This window comes from Crocuta crocuta, unplaced genomic scaffold, assembly GCF_008692635.1.
Source record: "Crocuta crocuta isolate KB4526 unplaced genomic scaffold, BGI_CrCroc_1.0 scaffold55, whole genome shotgun sequence".
Lineage (NCBI taxonomy): Eukaryota > Metazoa > Chordata > Mammalia > Carnivora > Hyaenidae > Crocuta > Crocuta crocuta.
Genome location: NW_027530512.1, coordinates 5596568 through 5619714, shown reverse-complemented (window position 1 = coordinate 5619714; position 23147 = coordinate 5596568). Strand labels below are relative to the sequence as shown.

Genomic DNA, 23147 nt, shown 5'->3' with positions numbered 1-23147 from the left:
TAGTTAGCTGGAAAAGTAGGCTTCGAGGAGAGAAGTCAGGGGAGATGAGTCAGGAAAAAGCAGATTGGAGCCAAACTATGAATGATCTAGAATGTTAGGCTAAGAATTCAGAATTCATGCTCTAAGGAATGTTGAGGAATGATCAAAAGCGTTTAATGAGGAGAGTGACAGATCCAAGGAGTGGAGCCAAGGCAATAAACCTGTTAGCAGCAAACCAATAATTCGGAGATTGCAGAGCTTCCTCCGTGAACTCCTGTAGTAGAGGGCAGCCTTGGATAAGCCACCTTGTGATAACGCATTGCTCTGTGTTTAAGTGGAAATGTCAGTCTGTGATTCTCATATCTGAGAATTCCCATATTTGAACTCTTACTACAGGGCAGAACTGCTGGAGTCAACATTTTAATTAATGATTAATTAATTAATTAATTAATTAATTTGGAGTTAACATTTTCGCTGAACTCTGGTGCAGCTGGTCTAGCAGCTGTGGTAGTTTTACGGGGAGCTTTATAATGAACTTAAAATCCATGCTCTTTAATTGAGCTTAACTCCATTTGTTTTCATTTAAATTCCCTTCCAGCTAAGGATGTGTGCCACCAGCTCACAAAAGGCAGATTGAATAAGAACAAACTCAGGGATTAAATGTATTTTTATGGTAATGACGTCTAGAGAAAACCTTTGCCTCCTCGGTCTTGCTTCTCAAATTCAGTCAGATATTTTCCAAGAATGATAAGGATATCTGTTTGGGCCTGAATAAAATTCACTGGCTGTGTTTTCCTACAGTATACCTATTTCTTCTTTGCCTTAAAAATCAGGATAGAGAACTTCGCATTCTCCATTCTTTGGCATTTTACAGAGAAATCCATCATTACAATAGATTTTTCTTATTCTCTTTAATTCTTTCTCTTTTTTATCCCTAACCTTGGCTAGTTCTATTCTCTATGCACTATTGTGAGAAGAGTTTTATTATTTTATTAGAGAGGTCCCTCATAATTTACAAAATAAAATTCAGCAGCTAAAAAAACCAAAAAAACAAACAACAAAAAAAACCTTCACCCACTCAAATTAAGTTGCTTTAAAGCAGTTGGTTCTTAATTATTTTTTTTTCCCCAATGGGTCAGCCTTTGAAAAGAACAAATGGCTACTTATCCTGCCATAGGGTGAGCTATTTGGCTTTGGTTCCTGTTGAATTAATACCGCTTTTCAGGGATAAGGCAGTATGAAAATGTGAGAAAAGTGTGTCAAGGGATAAATAAAATGGCACATACTAAACCATTTAATTCAGCTGTTACAAAGGTGTTTAATTGTACTCGGGACATCTTTGTTTGGAGTTCAGCAAAGGGTCCTTGTTGCATTTGAAGGGTTCTGATTTCTAGGATGACGAGGTGTTCTCTAAATTTAGACAATGAGTTAGTTAAAAGCCATAGAGTTTCTTTTCTAAATCCTTTTCTGAAGATTTCATTTGTGCTCAGTTTCCTTTGCTAACTGGAGAGGACCGGTGGGGATTTGTTCTGACTGCTTCTCGTATTGTTTCCCTCCAGATTTCTATTAGATTTTATCAAATTAGGACAGGAATAGCTTAGGGTTTTCGTTGGAAAAGTTTTGATTATTTTCATTTTAGGTCCCTGTCAGGATATATGTCAGTCCCACTTTGGATTAGATGAAGTGCTCCCAATTTGAACGATCCAGCTAGAGCCGTGGTTTCACTGTCTCTTTTCTCAGCGTAGGAAAATTCGGTCTTCAGTTTGCTCAGTACCAAGACCCCTTTTGTCTATATCACTTGAAAATGAAATGATCTTCTTGTATTATCTGGAAGGAGTTCAGAATGACAGAGATTTCCAGGGGGACGTGGAATACTAAACCTCTTCGGGAACGTTCGTCAAGCTCTTTCTGCACTCAGTTTTGTGCCAGAGATTCACCCCTTCCAAGATTATTGTATCCGTCTGCCAGAGATGCTCTAGTCCTCCTTCCTCATGTAACTCTCCTGAAGGAAGTGTGGACTCTTATCTCCTGAACCTAGCAGCGTGCCTGATTAGTTTCTTTTTCACACTTTATCACCTAGAAAGGAAAATCTCTCGTGGTCCCTTAAGGATAGGAAGAGAGTCATCTTTGGTTTTTTGTTTGTTTCGGTTTTGATTTCTGCTTTCCTGTTATAATAATGGATAGGTCCCTCCTTGCTTTTATCCACGACCTTGATTAATGTACATTGTGTGCGGCTAAGTTGATCCTGGAGTCATAAAAAACCATTCTCTAGCTTTTTTCTGTCAAGCAAAATTAGCCTCCAATGCAATTTTTGTTTAAATGTTTAATGTTAAAACATATGTTTTAAAAAATTTTGTATGTTTAAAAATACAGTCCTATCATCTCCTGATACTGTTTAATATATGTTTAAATGTTTAATATGTATGTTTAAAAATATTGTTGTTTCATCTACTGATACTGGGAGAAAAAGGAATGAAAACATATCAAAGATTGTAGAAGATTTCGTTACATTTTGAATTATAGGACAAAATTGCAGTTCTTTGTAATTCTTTTGCTAAGTGAAATTTATATAAAACAAATAACTCTCAAAAGCCTAAACTATCTAGTTGGCTTGCCAGAACTCAGTTCACTTCAGTTAACAATTATTGAGCACCCTGTACTGTGTAAATCACTGGGCTATAACTAATTTAAGCTGGTAATACAGAAAATTGAAATGGACTTAAAAAGATAAGAAAAAAAAAATCCAACAAGGCTAAGTGTATCTTTAATCTCTAATCAGCCATGCTTGTAAACACCCGAAAATACATTTACTCAGATTTCCTCCAGTTCCTCAAACTGAGCTCTTATCAGATTAAAACTTTTTTTATTTCTTATTAATTTTTTTAAATGTTTACTTATTTTTGAGAGAGAGAGAGACAGACAGACAGACAGACAGAGTGAGCCAGGGAGGGGCACAAAGAGAGGGAGATACAGAATCTGAAGCCGGCTCCAGGCTCTGAGCTGTCAGCGCAGAGCTCGATGTGGGGCTCTAACTCACGAGCTGTGGGATCATGACCTGAGCCGAGGTCAGATGCTTAGCCAACTGAGCCTCCCAGGAGCCCCTAGATTAAAACATTTTTAAGAACTCTAATTAGATGTAATGTCAACAATTTCAGTCTGCTATAACTGTGGTAGCTAGAGATTAATAAAGCAGAGTGGAAGGAGTCAAAGAAAAACAATGTATTAGAAGGTAGATCATATAATTTTTTAGAAAAGGAATATAAACACAGTAAGGTAGATTCGACCTTGTCTCTACAGCAAATAAAATATAACAGTAAAATGATTCGAAAGCTTATTATTTATTCATTTACTTTTAATTATTATTTAGTTTTATTATTAATTTTAATTGATTTAATATTACTCATAAATATTTGTTATTACTTATTATTATTCTTTTAGTAAATGTTTTCTTTAGAGTCTGTTCTGGACCTCGTTCCTCTAGGCACCCGGAATAGGTCACAGACAACACCTCGTTGTGTGGTGCTTTTATTCTGTTACGAGAAGAGCAAGATGTTAAATAATAAACATACTACATATATAACTTATGTAGGATATTTAAAGGTAGTAACTGCTATAGAAAAAAACAGAGCAGACAAAGTGAAGCAGGGCTGGAGGTGTTATCGCCTTAAATAGGATGGGAAGTAGGCTTGTGGGGATATCTGTAGTGAGAGCACTCTTGCAAGAAAGGACAGTTGGGGTGAAGCCCTCATGTAGGATCATTTCTAGGGAGTTTGAGAAAAACGGGGAGCCAGAGAGGCTGGAGTGGAATGGGCAAGGGGGATGAGCAGAGGGGGTGGAGGTCAGTCTCGCGGCCATCTTTTTTTTTTTTTTTTAAGTTTATTTATTTTGAGAATGAGAGAGAGTGGGAGAGAGAAAGAGAGAGAGAGAGCGGAGGGGAGGGTCAGAGAGAGAGGAAGAGAATCCCAAGTAGGCTCCGTGCTGCCAGTAGGGCTTGAACTCATGAACTGTGAGACCATGACCTGAGCCTACATCAAGAGTCAGACGCCTAACTGGCTGAGCCACCCAGGTGCCCAAAGCTTTGTATCCATCTTAAGGAGTGAAGTGAGAAGCCCTTGAGGATCGTGAGCAAAGGAGTGTGAGTTAACGATTTAGCAACATCACTCTGGCTGCTGCACTGAGAACGGTATTTAGACGGCGAGGCTGGAAGGAGGGAGACTTGCTGGGGATCTAGTGCAGGTCTCCAGGTGGAGGTGGTGAGGTGCGGTCGTATCCTGAATATATTCCGAAGGGAAACCCAAGAGGATTTTCTGAGGCATTGGATATAAAGTGTGAGGAAGAGAGAAACCAGCTTGTGATGTAGGAGGAAAACAAGAGTGTAGAGTCCAGAAAGGTGAAGGCTGAGAATTGGCCATTGGTTCTAGTGGAAGGTGGTCATTGATGACCTGGATTCATGGTGCCCTTGACGAGAGAGCAGTTTTGGAGGAATGGTCATGGCCTGAGTTCAGTTAAGAGAGAGCGAGGAGGGGGGACCTGGAGAGCATAGGCAACTCTGTCTGAGGAGTTTTGTCATAAAGGGCAGCAGATAAGTAAAGCAGTAGTTGTGGGGATGGGGGTCAGAGAGGTTTGGTTTTGTTTTTGTTGCGAATTAACAGCTTGGATCACCGCTGATGGGAATGGTCTAAGAGAGAGGGGGACAAGGGGATGATGCAGGAGAGAGAGGAGGAAATGATGTCCTCGAGCAGGCGTAAAGGGATGGCACCTGGGGAACGAGCGAAGGGATCAGCGTCGGGTCCGAGCAGGCCAGGTCGCGCGTGCTAACAGGCTAGAGGCAGAACATTTGGACAAGTTGATTAGACGGGGAGTGTGTGGGGCCTGGGAGCAGCCTCTCAGCTGAAGAGTGAGGATGGGAGAGGAGGTGTTGGAAGTTTGAGGAAAGAGAGGAGGTGTGAAATTGCTGTCACGGGCAGTGGGCCTACGTGGGTGTCACATGAGACCGGTCAGCAGAGGGACAGATCTTCCAGCCACATTCAGCAGGATGAGTGTCGGTACGGGGGAGCAGAGTGTAGTGAAGAAGAGCCAAGAACACACAAGAAGGCACAAGGGGGTGTTTGTAAGAAGTGATCATGGAATTGAAAATGGAAAAGGATGAAAAGGAAGGACATCAGAGGGAGTGAGGGATAGTGAAAAGCTGGCAGAGTCAATGGCGCTAGACAGAATGAACTGAAAAGATAAGGGCTGTTGTTCAGAGATAAGATGCCTGAACTTGAGATCGCCAGGAGTTGCAGGTGTTGTTAATGATGAGGTCTGGGGTATGACCATGACAGCGAGTGGTTGAAGCGGAGCAGAAGGCAAGTTTGTTGCAGAAGAAGAACCGAAGAAATGGAGAGGCCAGGAGCTTCCTTCCTCTATGCTGAAATTGCCAGAAATGAGGGGTTGTACTGGGGAAAGGACAGGGGGGATGGAATTAAAATCTTTTTGAGAAATGATGAGGAATGACAGAGGAATGTCAAACAGGAATGACTGTGACAGTGGAGAGGGTCTGATCACATGAGAGTCAAGGCTGGAGCACTTCGGGGACAAAGAGAGTGGAGAATGATCTGGAAGTGAGAAGCAAGGACCCCATGGTGCAAGGGGCATAGGAGAAAGCAGAGCCAGCACTTGAGTGGGCCAGATTTCAGCGAGAACGGAGAGGAAACACCTGTCCAAGAGGGTTTGGACACCGGGGACTTTGCTGATGGTGTTCTACAGGTTCATCATCAGTGGAAGGGCTTCCCACGTTAAGAAGAGGTGGGTGATGAAAAAACCTGGGGCGTGTGCAGAGTCTTAAGGATATCGGAGCGAGAGAGCGAAGAGAACTTGACCGTCTGGAGAGTGTGTGCAGTCTGTGCATGTGTGCGCGTGTGCTGACAGAGGCGGCTGGGATGAGAGCTGGTGACCGTGAGGTAGATGGTGGTGACAAGACTGTGAGCACTGGGCCCAGGGAGGAGTGGGTACCTGGGCTGACACTTGTCCCTGTCCAGCTGGGGGAGGACATCTGGGGAAATGGAAACTCACTCCTGGTGTGCAAGGCTAACCCTTGAATGCAGAGCTGACATGTCTGTAGGAGCTGAGGGGGTAGGAGGCGAGTGGGGAGCTCAGAGTTGGTGTAGGGCCTTTCCTGCCCCTGTGAGGAGAGAAAGACGTACCCTGAGTGTTTCGGGTCTTCCCCTTGACTCCTGTCCTGCTAATAAGGGTAAAAGTGGGAACTACTCAAGTGAATCCTTAGCAGTCTCTAGAGGTGAGTGCTTGTTACCTTATTCCCTAAGGAAATTACTGATGTCACACAGCTACTTAGTAACAAGAGGCAGGATTTGAGCCCAGGCATCTCTGGCTCTAATTGCAGCTCATTTACAGTTAATTCAGTGACAATATATCCTCCATGATAAGTACTGTGAGTGTCAAGACTAAACTGCCCACAACTTTATGAGCCTGTTATTTATTTATGATTGTTTGTTTGCTTTTTAACTTCATTTTGATTTATTTTGAGACAGGGGGAGGGTTGGGTCAGACGGGCAGAGACACAGAGTGAGAATCCCAAACAGGCTTCTCACGGTCAGTGTAGAGCCTGATCCAGGCTCGAACTTATGGACAGTGAGATCATGTCCTGAGCTGAAACCAAGAGTTAGATGCTTAACTGACTGAGGCACCCAGGTGCCCCATATTAATTAATTAACTAATTAATTAATTAAAAAATGTTTATTTATTTTGAGAGAGAGAGAATTCTAAGCAGTATCCTCACTGTCAGCATGAGAGCCCGATGTGGGGCTGGATCCCACAACCATGAGATCATGACTGGAGCCAAAATCAAGCGACTGAGCCACCCAGGCACCTCCTTCTTTTTCTTTTCTTTTTTTTTTAATGGGGTTTGTCTTTCAATACCCATGGCTTTGGCTTAGACTGAGAATGCTTTTGGGTTGGGAAGTCTCTCTCCTCACAATTCCTTATACAGCACTGTCAAGGCCACGTGGGGACATAATTCTTTTGTCAATAAAAAGTATTAAAAATCGTTGTCTCTTGTCAGCTAGCCTGCAGCGATAAAAAAATTATATCCTGTGAACATGCTATTTCCAGAACACTTCTTGAGCAAATATCTGAAATTTAGACCAAGTCCTAGAAAGCTGGTAAAACTGTGGAATACATACACACCCCCAGAGTGAAGCTTTGATGTGTTTAAAAGGGTTTCTGAGGCTTCTCATTTTATAACTGCTGTTGTCTTTTTTCAATAGCTGAGCAGGAAGACACTCAGAAGAAAACTTTCACCTGCTGGATAAACTCACAGTTGGCAAAGGTGAGGAAAAAAAAGAACAAATAAAGCTATAAATATATTTATTTATTTTAAAAAATTATTTTAATGTATTGTTTATTTTTGAGATAGAGAGAGAGACACAGCATGAACAGGGGAGGGTCAGAAAGAGAGGGAGATACAGAATCTGAAGACAGGGTCCAAGCTCTGAACTATCAGCACAGAGCCCCACGTGGGGTTGGAACCCATGACCCGTGAGATCGTGACCTGAGCTGAAGCTGGATGCTCAACTGACTGAGCCACCCAGGCGCCCCACTATAAACATATTTAAATTACTCCTCCTACTCCCTCCCTTCAGGTCCCCAGAATGGCACTGGGGATGTGTAAAAGGTTGAAAGAATGTGCCGAAGTCTCCGTGATCTTGTTTAGATGTATTTGTTATTCTTTCCCAGCACAGAAAACAGATGCTTCTGTTAAGAATATGGGAAGTAAGGTAAAGCAGCAACACCTCTTTTATCAAATGTGATGATGATGATGATGATGATGATGATGTTGCGGTGTACGTAGTGTTATATGTTGAACAGTGTCTGAAGCTCGTTACGTGTAATGAATCTGCATCACATTTATGTGACTTTACAACCTCCCAGTGTTATTCCTCTTTAAAGAACAGGGAAAATAAGGTACAAAGAAGTTATGTGACTTGCCTAATGTCACACCTCTTGTAAGTGATAGTGCTGGGGTACAAACGCAGGCAGTCTGGACCCAGAGGCCTTTTTTATTTTTAAATGTTTATTTATGTATTTTGAGGTTGAGAGAGTGGCAGGGGGGGCAGAGAGACAGGGAGAGAAAGGATCCCAAGCAGGCTCTGCACTGTCAGGCAGAGCCTGGCGAGGGGCTTGGACTCATGAACTGTGAGATCATGACCTGAGCTGAAAACAAGAGCCGGATGCTTAACTGACCAAGCCACTCAGGCGCCCCGAGGCCTTGTTAATCACTGTGCCATCCTGCCTGTCAGTGGTGCTAAGGGCCCAGAATAACCTAGACACAAAATGAATGAGCCTCTTCTCACAGGCTCCCCATCCCTGCACCCTGCAATTCTAACAAGGGTAAGTTCGTAAACAGATTACTGCATAAATGTGATCTACTCCCCAATGGGGAGTATTGGCTGATCTGAATGTCTTTACTGCCACCTCTATGCACAGGTTTTAAGCTCTCAGTGAAGCTACAAGAGTGTTGTGTTACTGGAAATTCGCCATGAGATAAATTAAGTTTACTGCTTTTCTGCTTTGATATAGAACTATGTTCTCTCTCATTCTGTTAATTAAAAATCACTATCGAATTTGAGCTTTTTGTGAAAACACAAAGCACATTTATGAGAATCTTAAAGTCATTATGTTTATGGACCAAAGTTTGAATGAATGTGTGTCTTGTGATCTTTTGTAGCACACTCCTCCGTCGGTTGTATCAGACCTATTTGCGGACATTAAAAAGGGGCATGTCCTCCTGGACCTGCTTGAAGTACTGTCAGGACAACAGTTGGTGAGCTTTTTAAATGACATTAAAAAGCCTTTATTGATTAATTTTTTTTCATATTTCTAATTAACATATTTTGCTTGAATTTCATAGCCTCGAGACAAAGGATCTAATACATTTCAGTGTAGAATCAATATAGAACATGCCCTGACATTCCTAAAAAACCGTTCAGTGAGTATGAATATCGTTGGAAGATTCACAGTAGGAATTAATGCAATGAAATATCTTCTCCTTTTAACCCATGTTTCTTCTTTTCCAGATCAAGCTAATAAATATTCATGTGACTGATATTATAGATGGAAACCCATCCATTATTCTTGGTCTAATTTGGACAATTATACTGCACTTTCACGTAAGTAATTTGATGATGTGAGAGTTATTTCTGTTCTAATTACTGCAGAGTGAAATAAGTGTAATGCAAGAAGATTCGGTCCAAAGTTTCTTCCAGAAACAGGACACTCTAAAATCTTGATGGGTGGACCTTTGGCCATTGATGTTATTTTGCAGTTGAAGAGTGAAGGCTGAATTATGATATTTTGAATTATCTGTGATATCAGCATCAGTCTGACTAGAACCTGCCATGATAAAATTTCGCGTATTATTGTTTACTTACTTTGGCAGAAGATGGTAGGAAGCTTCTGGAGTAAATTTGTGAGAACTAACCCACTGAACTTTGTAGAATCTCCCAGTTTCGAGGACTCATGTTCAATCTAAGAATCCCACAGCATTTAGAGTCCTGTCCCAAGATTGACTCATTGATTAATTTCATTCCGCAAATAATTTAAACACCCATTGTGTGCTAGCTTTGTCATTGTGCTATGACATCAAGAAAACAACGCCAAAGACACTTTTGCTCCTGACTTTATGATACTTAGGATTGATAAATATAGTCTTCCAGACCTGGGATTCCGAATTAGTGCAGGTTTTCTGGAGTTACTTAAAAAGTTGCATGTTGTATATCTCCATAATTATTTGGAAAATAAATTATGTGGGAAGCAAGTGCTTATTTTATAAAAACCAGAACCCAACATAACTACCTTGTATAAAATTTAAACCATGTAAAACAAGACAGTATATGATTTCTGGATACCTGCATTTGAAGTTATAGGAGAATAAAATACACAAGGATGATGAAAACCAAATTTAGAATTGTGTTTTTTGCCCCTGGGAGAGGAAGGAAATGGAATTGCAGGGGGAAGCACAGAAGGCTTAAACTGGATCAGTATTTTATTTCTTTAAAAAAATATGAACCAAATGTGGTAAAATTAAAATTTGACAATTCATAGACACTTGTTATATTTTTTCTTCCATGCTTTCCAGGATATTTGAAATATAATTAAAATTTTTAATACAGATAATAAAAGGCAAATAGAGTCATCTGTAATTTTACCCCTCACTGATAACCACTAAATAATTTGCTATATGGTCTCCATGATACATGTAGCAGGAATGAACATATATATTTGTTTATATATGTGTATCTTAAACAGAATGGTCATGCTATCCAAACTTTTCAACCTGTTCTCATGAACATCTTTCTGAATTTATAGATAGGTTTTAATGGTGGCATGGTGTTCTCTTGTAAAGGGCTATATTTTATTAGTGGACAGTCAGAATGCTCATGGTTTTATGATTATAAGCAATTCTAAAAAGACTACTCATAAAACTTTTGCATACCATCTTCATTATTTCCATGAGCCAAATTCTTAGAAATGAAATTGTTAGGCCTTAAGTTTTGCTTTTTTTGGGCTTTGTTTTACTGATGTAAATAAACTTTTGTTGAAGTATAACATACGTAGAGAAAAATGCAGAGCTCTTAAGTTTAGAGCTTGATGTATTCTTGTAAATTAAATACATTGGTGTAACCATCACCCAAGATAAAAATAGAAAACGATGCCTGAATCCCAGAGTTCCCACGTATTTCTCCCAGTCCTTACCCGCTCTTCCCTGAAGAAACCACCACTTTGATCTCTAGCGTTGTTTAGCTTAGCGTTTTTACCTCCATATGAAGGAATTATAACTGAACTGACTTACTACATATGCTACATACTCTTTTGTGTTAGATTTATTTCACTTAACATCATTTATGAGTTTCAGCTTGTTGAAGTGTGCATTGCATTGGTAGGTCCTTTTTTTTTTTTTTTTTGAGTATCGTTGACTTAGTTATCATAGTTTCAGGTGTATAACTTTGTGATTTGACAAATTTATACATTATGCTGTGTTCACCACAAGTGTAGCAACCATCTGTCTTGTTACGTCACTGTTATAACATCATTGACTGGATTCCCTTCTTTTTCCTTGTCATGCGTAAATATACCACTGCATGAATATGCCAGAGCTTATTTACCATTCCACTGTTGATGGGCATTTTTTTCGTTGCCAGTTTTCAGCTGTTATGAATAAAGCTGCTAGGCACATTCTTGTATATTTGCCTCTGGTGGTACAAGCCCTCATTTCTCTTGTATACATATCTAAGAATGGAATTACTAGGTCATAAGGCATGTGACCTTTAGCTTTGGTAAGTAGTGCCAATTAGTTTTTCAAAATGGTTGCTCTGATTTACACTGTTACCAGAGTTTGGGAATTCTCTCTCCAATCCTCACAAGTACTGGAGGATTTAAAAAATTTTTTATTTTATTTTATTTTTTTTTAAATTTTTTTAATGTTTTATTTATTTTTGAGAGAGAGAGAGAGAGACAGCCTGAGCAGGGGAGGGTTAGAGAGAGAGGGAGACACAGACTCTGAAATAGGCTCTAGGCTCTGAGCTGGCTGTCAGCATAGAGCCCGATGCGGGGCTTGAACCCACGAACCGTGAGATCACGACCTAAGCGAAAGTTGGACACTTAACCGACTAAGCCACCCAGGCGCCCCTAAAAAGTTTTTTAAATAAAAATTTTAAATTTTAGCTCTGCTATTGCATGTAATGATTTATAGAAATTTTAATACGTATTCTGGGGTGCCCGGGTGGTTCAGTCAGTTAAGTGTCTGTCTTTGGCTTAGGTCATAATCTCATAGTTTGTGGGTTCAAGCCCTGTGTCTGTCTCTGCGCTGACAGCTCAGAGCCTAGAGCCTGTTTCAGGTTCTATGTCTCCTTCTCTCTGCCCCTTCACCTGCTCCCACTCTGCTCCTCAAAAATAAGTGTATGTCTATATCTATATCTATCTGTATCTATGTATCTATATCTGGATCTGGATATAAGTCCTTTGTTGAGTGTATATAAATTGCATGTATCTTCTATGATTCTGTGGCTTGCCTTCTCAATCATTTAATGAATAGACAGCCATGATTTTAATGTAGTTCAAATTAATCAACTTCCTTCTTTGGTGGCTAGTACTTTTATGTCCTATAAAGAAATCTTTTCCTTTGCCAACATCATGGAGATATTTTCTTACACTCTTTTCTTGAATAGTTCTGTCCAATAGGACTTTCTGCAGTGATGGAAATGATCTGTAACTGCGCTATACAAAACAGTAGCTACTGGTCTCTTGTGGCATTTGAACACTTGAAATGTGGCTAGTATGAGTGAGGAACTAAATTTTAAATTTTATTTCATTGAAATTAAATGAAATTAATTAATTAAAGTTAAATAGCCACATGTGGCTAGTGACTATCATGTTGGACAGCACAGTTCTGAAAGCTCGTTTCATATTTTACATTTAGAGTAAAATGTAAAATTAGAGGTACAGAGCTGAATTTTTGTGAGCATGTTAGGTTAAAGCAATCAAGATAATTTTTTTTCCCATATGGCTATCCAGGTGACCCAACATCATGTATTGAGAAGACCATCATTTTCCTACTGTACTATAGCATCAGTAACGTTAAAATCCAAGGAACCATATGTGTCTGGCTCCATCAAGTTCTGTTCTATTTATCATGGCACCAGTACTATACGATATCAATTTCTATAGTTCTAGAGAAAGTCTTGATATATGATAGTGTCCAACTTGTTCTTTAGGATTATCTTGGTTATTCTTTGCTCTTTGCATTTTCATATAATTTTTTTAATTGAGATGTAATTGGCATTTACCATTGTGTAAGTGTAAGGTACACAACATATTGATTTGATATTCATATGAGTTTTATAAATAACTTGTTAATTTACATACATACAATCTGTTGAAATTTTAATGAGGATTTTGTTGAATGCGTAAGATGAAAAAAGTTGGCATTGTTAAAATATTGCATTGTTTAGTCCATGAAGCCGATATTTTTATTTTCACTCTGTTCAAGATATTTCATTTTCACTATGATTTCTTATTTGCCCTATGGGTTCTATAACATTCTATTGCTTAATATCCAAATGTTTGGGGATTTTGTTTGTTGTATCTTTGTTACTGATTTCTAGCTTAATTTCAGTGTGGTCAGAGAGTATCATCTTAATGATTTCAGTTCTTCAAAAAATGCTGAAGATTGCTTTAAGACTCAGCATAGTCAATTTTAGTAAATACTTTATATGAATTTGAAAAGAATGTTGATTCTGCCATTTTAGGTACAATGGAGTATGCCAATCAGATCAAGTTTATTAATTGTGTTGGTCACATCTACTGTTACTGGTTGCCTGGTGAATCTATTAATTATTAATAATCTATTATTATTAAGTATTAGTATGTGTACTTCTCTCAATAATACTTGTTACTATGTTTGTAGATTTGTCTTTTAAAGTTTTCCATAGGTGTTGTCTGACTGCCTCCAAAAAACCTGGACCAATTTTTGTGTTTACCAGCAATATGTAAAAATCCAGTTTCTCATATTCTCACTAGGTGATAACATAACTAGATGCTGTCTTTTAAAATTTTTTGCCTGTGTTATAAATGAAGGAACTGTGCTCTTGCATACATTTAGCTTTCTTAAATGACTAATGGGGTTATTTTTTTTACATACTGGATGGAAATTTTTTTCTTTTTGAGGACTTACCTCCTTTTATGTTTTTTTAATGTTTTATTTATTTCTGAGAGAGAAAGAGAGACAGCATGAGCAGGGGAGGGTCAGAGAGAGGAAGACAGAGAATTAGAAGCAGGCTGCAGGCTCTGAGCTAGCTGTCAGCACAGAGCCCGATGTGGGGCTCGAACCCATGAACCGTGAGATCATGACCTGAGCCGAAGTCAGATGCTTAACTGACTGAGCCACCCAGCCGCCCCTGGACTTATCTCTTTTTAAACAAAATTTTTTATGTGTTTATTATGAGAGAGAGACAGAGTGAGCAGGGGAGGGGCAGAGAGAGAGGGAGACACAGAATCTGAAGCAGGCTCCAGGCTCTGAGCTCTCAGCACAGAGCCCAATGCAGGGCTCGAACCCATGGACTGTGAAATCATAACCCAAGCTGAAGTCAGACGCTCAACCGACTAAGCCCCCCAGGAACCCCTGAGGGCTTACCTCTTATATATTTGACTATTTTTTCTGCATGTGTTTTTGTTTCCTATTGGTTTGTATTCAAAGATGCATTCTAATTGGCCCAGTCTCTTGGAAGACATTCTAGACTAGGATTCCAACGTAGGTCAATTCAGTAGAGTGACAGGAATTGAGCACGCACTCTGTAAGCGCTGAGCAAGTACTTTGTAAGCACATCAGGGGGATGGGATGAATAGATGCTTGCCCTCAAGGTGGAATGGAAGCAGGAGTGACGCAAGCCCGCTGAAAGAAAGGCTAAGTGTAGCCCCACATTCCAAATGCTGTTGTTCAAGGATTTGTCTAGTGCTTATTCCACCATGAGTAGACTCTCACTGTTACATATACTTTTTAGGTCTTGTTTTGGCTAAAGGTTTTGCCTCAATGCTGCTAACTTAATGATTTGTATGTGTTGACTGTTATTATGTGCTGCTTAGATCGAAGAGCTTGCCCGGACTCTTTCTTGCAATTACCATCAGCCTTCCCTGGACAGTGTGAGTGTGGCTGACTCATCTCCTACCTCAAGTCCTCCAGCTAAGAAATGCTCCAAAGCCCAAGAAAGATGGCAGATGTCTGCAAAGAAGGCTCTTCTCTTGTGGGCTCAGGAGCAGTGTGCCCTGTAAGTAGTTTGCTCTGACCACAGAGATACATAGGGTGGCTTTACCCACTAATACAACCTTACTGACTCTGGGTCTGAAAATAAGGCTAACTGGGTATAACACACATCTGAACACTTCCCTCTCCTAAAAGGAAAATGCTACTATCCTCCTTTCTCTCGGAGTGAATCTTACAAATATAGAGGTTCATGAACTCAGCCACACTAGGAGCTCTTTAAAAGTCAGGACTATATTTTTATTGACTGTGTATCCCCAGAAGTTAGCATAATGTAAGTTCATGGTAGGCACTCCATAAATGTGTACTGAACGAATGAATGAACAAATGAAGGAATAAGTAATCAACACATAGAATTATCTCTTCGAATTGTATAGGACTACATTAAAACACCACAGTCCCCATTGTTTAGAAATTCGTAGCTTAGTTAGGGAACAGAAGCCAGAAAATGGGAGGTTTTTGGTTTTTTTTAAGTGGGGATGATGATAGGAAGTTAATATTCAGAAGTTCTGTTTTACAAAGAAAAAGTTTTTTTTAGCTCTTGGCAGACATTTTCATTTTAAACACTTGCTGGGATGGGACTTAGGGAAAATACGGAGTTAGGATGCAGAACTCCCCACGAGATGAGCTGTGGAGTTCAAAAGGCCTTTCTTGTCCCATCATAGCATTGTCTGCATAAATAGAGGCATAACTGTGTCGCTAAGGCCTCACAAATGGTGGGTTTCTAAGTAACTTCTTCCCTGTAAAAGGCTAGGATGTTAACTTCTGCCTCCAGCCTTACCTTCCTTTAGTGGTCATGCATCCTCTATATTTTGTGAGGGACAAAAAGACATACAGACCTTAGAAAGTTTTACAAATAGCAAATGGACTTTTTCTTGAATCTTCTAGAGATGGTTTTACTTCTGTTTTCTACATTGTTTATTCCAAAATAATAGCATGTGTGAAGAGCATTATCAAATCATATTCAGACTTGTTTCATTTATCTGTAAGGAAATTTCAAACGATTTCAAAGTTCAAGTATTTTACCACAGTTTATCTTTTCCCCGTGTCTTTCCTTACTTTTTAACTATGAGCTGTGCTAAACTTACCAAGATGTAGTATATCATTCTTTTTTTTTTTTAATTTTTAATGTTTTATTTATTTCTAGGAGAGAGAGAGAGAGAGAGAGAGAGACAGAATGAGCAGGGGAGGGTCAGAGAGAGAGGGAGTCACAGACTGAAACAGGCTCCAGGCTCTGAGCTGGCAGTCAGCACAGAGCCCGACGCGGGGCTCGAACCCATGAGCCGCGAGATCATGACCTGAGCAAAGCTGGATGCCCAACCGACTGAGCCACCCAGGCGCCCCTGTGTTTTCTTATTTCTGAAGGAGATGAATCAAGGACCAAGTTTGCAACTTCTAAATGAGCTGAGATCCTGCCAGTCACTCTGGAGCCCTAACCCACCGTCTCTAACAGCTGGCAGCAGCATGTTCCTTGTGGGATTGGTGTCTCTCCTCAGTGCAGAGCCGACCTTACAGCCTGAGGCTTTAGTAAGGGCTGTGTCTGCCAGTCAGCGCTTAGCTGGTTCTGATCCCCACTGTGCCCTGCCCTCAGCCCCAGCCATCCCTTTAGCCAGTTTTGCTTAGGGTTCTGACGTCGAGATCCTGGGTTTGAGTCTTGGCCCCCAGCACTTTCTAACTGGTGACTTGAGATACTTAATCTCTCTGTGTTTGTGTTTCCTCAATCATAGAACTGTGAATAATACTAACACTTCGTAACGTTATTATGTGTATTATAAGAATCATTTTTAAAAAAGTATTTAGAACAGTTTCTGAACAAAGTATAGACCACATAAATATTTGTTAAACAAGACAAAAGTCACTGAATACCATGTAGTTTATCACAGTCATAGTTCAGGCATTTTTTCCTAAGAGATTCAGGAAAGCTCAGGCCATCTGAAGTTGACTATTTCTCAAGTGGTTTTTATCATTTGATCTGTACCTTCAATGAGTCTATTGAATTTCTTCTGGGGTTTTTTGTGAGATACTAAAGGAAAATACAGTTGTTCTGGAGTATTTCCCACATAGGCAACTATACTCTTAAAGAATCTTCACTGATCCCTTGTCAAATACAGAATCGTGATTGATGGAATGATTTGAAATCTACATATTAAGCACATTTATATGCCAGATACGATTTGGGGATGAGTCTACTGTAGCAGACAAGAAGGACATGCCCTTGCTTTCCAGGGGCTTGGCCTCCAGCAGACCAATCAGTGTCCTAACTACAGTTGGTAGGAAGGTGAGGAAGGACTTACGACGATCGGGAATGTCGGAGGTGGAACGGTGGTTTTATCTGAGGCGATCATGGATCCCCTTTATGAGGAGGAGACCTTTGAGTGAGGATTGAAGAAGAAGGCTTCAGGTGTATAAAGATCTGGGAGAAAGAGCACCCCGCAGAAGGATTAAAAAAAGCATGGAGGGTACTGGGTGTCTCAGTTGGTTAATCGTCCGACTCTTGCTTTTGGTTCAGGTCATGACCCCAAGATTGGTGGGATGGAGTCCCCTGAGTCCCATGTCCGGCTCCTCACAGGGCATGGAGCCTGCTCTATATTCTCTCTCTCCCTCTGTCCCTCACCCCTGCTTGCACTCTCTCTCTAAAATAAAATGTAAAGAAAGAGCATGGTGTTGAGAAAGGAAAGAAGCCAAGGTGGCTGTGACGTTTCAAGAGAGGGAAGCAAGGGTGGAAGAGGTAGGCAGGGGCCCAAATCGTGTGAGGCCTTGTGGGCCAGACTGAGAGATGTTATTCTGATAAGCTATGACAGGGGTGTGTGTGTGTGTGTGTGTGTGTGTGTGTGTGTGTGTGTGAGAGAGAGAGAGAGAGAGAGAGAGCACAGGTGGGAGAGGAGCAGAGAGGGAGGGGGAGAGAGAGAGAGAATTGTAAGCATGCCCAATGTGGAGCCCAACTCAGGGTTAAATCTGATGATGGTGAGATCCCAACCTGAGCTGAAATCAAGAGTTGGATGCTTAACCGACTGAGCCCCCCAGGTGCCCTGACAGGGTTGTTGTTGTTTTTTTAAATGCTTTTTTTATTGTAGTAAAATATACATAACATAAAATTTACCATTTTAACATTTTTAAGTGTACAGCTCAGTGGCATTACGTACATTCATATTGTTATGTAACCATCACCACCATCCATCTCCAGAATTTTTCTCACCGTATAAAACTAAAACTCTCTCCCATCCTTCCCTCCTGTAGCTGGTGGTCTACTTTTCTTTATCCATGAATTTCACTACTCTAGATGCCTTAAATGGGTGGAAACATATAGGATTTGCTCTCTTGTGACTGGTTTCTTTCATTCTGCATAATATCTTCAAGGTTCTTCTGTGTTGTAAGATGTGACAGAATGTCCTTCCTTTTTAGGGCCGAATAATATTCTACTTTATCTGTACATCACATTTTGTTTATCCATTCATCTGTGATGACTAGTTTTAAGCAAAGGAGTGATAAGCTACTGACCATTGAAGCGACACAATATATTATATACTTTGTTCTGATGAGAAAAGAAATTGTTTCCTCTAGTGAAAGGAACGTAATTGCATGGAGAGATCTAAAGTCAGTGTTGAGCCAACAGATTCCTGAATGAAGAGTATTAAAGTTGAGTGAGTGACTATTGTCGCTTGCAGGGCTTTTGAAGACACAGATTTCAGATCTGCCTGCAGAGTTTAATGCAGTAGGTTTGGGGTTGGGTCCGACTGAGAGTTTGTATTTCTTTCACTTGCAGCCCAGGTGAGGCTGACGCTGCTGGTCCAGGGGCTGCACTTTGAGAACGAATGTTCTATGGTATCAAGAGCCTCATAAAACCTGGCATTTTACTTTAATCTGGCCACAAGGTTAAAATAAGATATTTTCCTAGAATATGTGATTTATTTGATTTATTTGAACAGTTGAAATCTGTTTTAACTACTATTGAATATGGGGGATGTGTTTTGACATATCCTTTGAAATAGTGTTGTTCATGTTTTTGTCCTTTTGCAATAGGTGTGAATCTGTCAATGTGACAGATTTTAAGTCAAGCTGGAGAAATGGGATGGCTTTTCTGGCTGTCATTCATGCCTTGCGACCAGACCTGATTGACATGAAAACAGTGAAGCACAGATCCAACAAAGACAATCTGAGAGAGGCCTTTGGAATTGCTGAACGGGAATTTAAAATTCCCAAATTGCTAGAACCAGAAGGTAAAGAAGCTTCTTTCTTTTTAAAACACTGTCCGGTGTGAAGTTGGCTGGGAAATAGTATCTCTACATAAATAAACATAACGGTGTTATCACCCTGGAGGGTTTAATAACTTCAACTCTTTATTAAATGTCATGACACTAGGAATTCCTACCAATTCGTTAACTTCAGTACTTGAAGGGATGACACCACAGCGGAAAGCAAGCGGTGCTGTTATTGGGAATAGTTTGAGTCTTTGTCTTGATTTTCTTTCATTGCGTTTCTTATTGTGTTCCCTTGATTCTGTTATTCTGTTCTAAAATCTCTCTAGTAAAACCTTTCTTTGAGTTAACGTATTTCTTGCTCTCCACTCTTTCCCCATACATAGAGCTGAATTTCTTTGAAGACTTAAACTCTTTGTTTGTTTGTTTGTTACTCCTTCTATGGCTGGCTCAGGTTGGCCGTGATTATGCTCAATACGCTGTGTGGTATGGTTAACAACAGCAGAATCCTAACTATGGGTTATATTCAAAGAGATGATTATGTTAACTTCATAAAATTAAGATTAGGATGATTTAATTCTTAGGAAAAGCACTCTAATGTGGATTGTGTTGTTTCTTAATGTACAAAAGCATATTAAAAATCCCAGTAAGTTCATAAAAGAGGTGTATAGGATTAGTGAGGATTATAATGAACTAACAAATTAAGAAATACAAATTCTAGTTTCAGCGCTGTAACCAGGGGTGTGTAGGTAAATGTGTGACTGGGTCACCAGGACGATGTGTGTGTTGGCCTGAGTGTGTGGATACATATACATGTCTTTCACAAATATTACTAATATAAAGCACGTGTAGCACTCAGTTTACATATAATAGGAAAATATGTGATTGACTTGATTATAAATTCCATATAGCCCCAAAATGCTTTTGTTGAATTTCACCAAACTCTTGTATCCATCTGCAGCCAACTTATGGTCGCAATTGCTGGACACGTGGAGTTCTAACATGAATGTTGGTAAATAATTGCCTTTACGTTCATGAGTAAGTACGACAATAAAGATGTTTGTTAGAACTTCACTTGTTCTTCAACATGTGAATGACTTTTTTGCTGAATCTAATACTGGGAGAATATTTCCTCAATTTTTTGTGCAACCTAACAGCTCTAGATAGGACAGACTTTTTTTTTTTTTAAGAGTTTATTTATTGTGTGAGAGAGCACGCAAGCAGGTGAGAGGCAGAGAGGGAGAGAGAGAGAATCCCAAGCAAGTTCCACACTGTCAGTGCAGAGCCCGACTTGGGGCTCTATCTCACGAACGGTGAGATCATGACCTGAGCCAAAATCAAGAGTCAGGTGCTTTACCGACTGAGCCACCCAAGTAGCCCTACACGGGACACGCTTTTAAGCTTAACATGCATTATTAACACTTTCTCCATCTCTTTCTCTGTAATCAACAATACAAGAAATCAAGCCCTCATTTGCTGATTTTTGTGTATGTGTGTGCTTTGAACACAACCACCATGGGTGATTCCAGTGTGAAGTCACTGAACACAGAGTAGGGAAAAGACATGCAACCCCAACACACCATTATGTAGTTTTCTATCATGCAGGTACCACAGAGGTAAATAACCTCAAGAGCATAGATAACAGTAAAATGTAGTAAAATATTTGGGAAGTGGTGAGTTTTGAGTGTTTATTACCTTTGTTTTAACATATTTTACTTGATTGTGCATTTATAAAATTTAATTTTTTTAAATTAAAAAAATGACCTGGTTGAGGTAGTGTTTGTCAGGGTTCTCCCCTGTGAAGCTATGTTTTTGTTTCTGTCTTTGGGAAGTCAGTATGCATAGCGGACACTTGGGAGAGTTATGTTAGCTCTCCTTGAGGACGGGTTATCTATAATAATTACTTGGTAGTCATCTGTAGGAGCTATGTCTACCCTCTCCCCCATTTATTCATTTATCCAACTGTTTATTTATATCAATATGGGCTCTGGACATTTCATTTTCTACTTTGGGTCGTAATCTAATACTACTTTATTCATTTAATTGCTCAAATTGAAAAAATATTTTGTAACTCAAAGTTTCAGCCATCAAGAGCTCTTTCAGCTAACTCCTGTGCCCTTTTGACATATTCCCATCAGTGTGGCATTTCCTTGTTTGCTTTTGAGCACATTCTTATTTCCTGGTGCTACAAGATGCTCCAGGCTTATTCATCTTGGATGTTTCCTCCCCCCATTCTGGGATCAACTATTTCCCCAAGGAGCACCGGTTCCTTTGACTGGAGAATGGGATTAGAAGCTCAGATCTGGGCACTAGTTATGCGAGTTGCTACTGGTTCTTAGCCTTCTTGGACCTCAGTTGAATTAGGTGGTATTTCTAAGTGAAGAGTTAGCCTAGTGGTGGGGCGCCTGGGTGGCTCAGTTGGTTAAGCACCCGACTTTGGCTCAGGTCATGATCTCACGGTTCGTGGGTTCAAGCCCTGCGTCGGCCTCTGTGCTGACAGCCAGCTCAGAGCCTGGAACCTGTTTTAGATTCTGTGTCTCCCTCTCTCTCTGACCCTCCCCTGCTCACGCTGTCTCTCTCTCTCTCTCTCTCTCTCTCAGAAATAAATAAAAACATTTTAAAAATTAAAAAAAAAAGCCTAATGGTTCCATGTTTTTATATATTAGGTTTGTCAATTCTCTAGGTTCATGCTGCTTGTTAATAATTCTTGTTAACTTTCACCTCCTTATTTGTTTTTGCTTCCCTTTTCTTTCTTCCTTTTCTCCCTTTCTTTGTCTTTTCTCTTTCCTTTTTGGCTTTTCATTATCTTTTTTTCTTTTCTTTGTTTTTCCTCATGGTTTGTTTTATTCCTTTGTCTGATTTCTGTTCTTGTTTTTTTTTTTAATGCTTTTCTCACATTGTCATTCTCTAAATCTTTATTAGTGTAAAATATTTTTTCTGTTTTAGTATGTGAAAGTAATTAGGCAAATAATGTGACAGCATAAAAAAGCCAAATTTCCACTGTATAAATGATTGTCCATAATTCACTTTAGTAGCTGAAACAGTAGCTCAAAATGTGAAACACATCATTATTTATGCAAACCAAATGCTGTTGTCATATTTGAAAAAGAGAATTATCTTTTGAAAATTTTATTAAAACATTTAGTCACTGTGCATAGCTTCATATATAATAATGTTTTTATTTATTTTTAATTGTTTTATACAATGAAGTTTTTAAAAAGAAACATCTAGTTAAGGCAGTATAATTATTTTATGTATCTCTCGATGTACTTTTACCTTTTTTTACTTCCTTTTTTTTCAGTAAAGAATAACTCAGTTCTTAGAGATCCTTCCTTTATTGAAACTCCACCCCTACCTTTTTATTGATGTCTTTTATGTGTCTAATGTATGGAATTTTATTATTTGGATGTAGAGTAGATTCACATTCTCCCTCAGTCTGCTTAGAATAGTCCTTGGGTCCAGTAAACACATTTGTTGAAGCGTGCATAGTGTTTTATATTTGTTTGCTGTTTGTTTTTCTCCTAACAGTAAGCTCCTTGAGGGGCAGATAATGTCTTAGGCATCTAGCATCTACTAAAGTGTCTCACATCCACCTGTTGAATGAATAAGGGCAAAAATTGAGCCTTCCATATCTTGCTTGTGACCTGCATTTGTTGACTCTGTAAATATTTGATGAGTTTGTCTTAACTGAATTAATAAATAAACACAAAAAGGTTGCCTGGGTGGCTCAGTCAGTTAAGCTCCTGACTTCGGCTCAAGTCATGATATCACATTTCATGGGGTTGAGCCCTGTGTCGGGCTCTGTGCTGACAGCTCAGAGCCTGGAGCCTGCTTCAGATTCTGTGTCTCCCTCTCTCTATGCCCTCCCCTGCTCACGCTCTGTCTCTCTCTCTCAAAAACAAATAAACATTAAAAAATTTTTTAAAAACCCACACAAATGATTTCCTTTTTATTATCTTCATAGTTGTTTTGGCAATGTATCCAAAGACAGCCCGAAATTATGTGTTCATTTTGCCTGTAACATATTTTGATCCCTTTGTGATTTTGTGATCTCTCTAATTTATTATATGTCTGGAGTTCTGTGCTTAAGGAATTTATAATATGTTTTACTATTGTTTAAATTCAGCATTTTCCAAATTTATTTCACCATGGACTTTGTT

General features: G+C 39.6%; 1 protein-coding gene across 1 annotated transcript in view; it reads left to right on the top strand.

Moving 5' to 3' along the window:
* SYNE2 (spectrin repeat containing nuclear envelope protein 2) overlaps positions 1–23147 on the top strand; it is a 336140-nt gene that overhangs the window by 74228 nt on the left and 238765 nt on the right. The window contains exons 3-8 of the mRNA XM_077767198.1: positions 7245–7306; positions 8705–8800; positions 8888–8965; positions 9054–9146; positions 14617–14798; positions 18812–19008. Coding sequence (XP_077623324.1) covers positions 7245–7306; positions 8705–8800; positions 8888–8965; positions 9054–9146; positions 14617–14798; positions 18812–19008 — 708 coding nt within the window. The remainder of the gene's footprint in view (positions 1–7244; positions 7307–8704; positions 8801–8887; positions 8966–9053; positions 9147–14616; positions 14799–18811; positions 19009–23147) is intronic.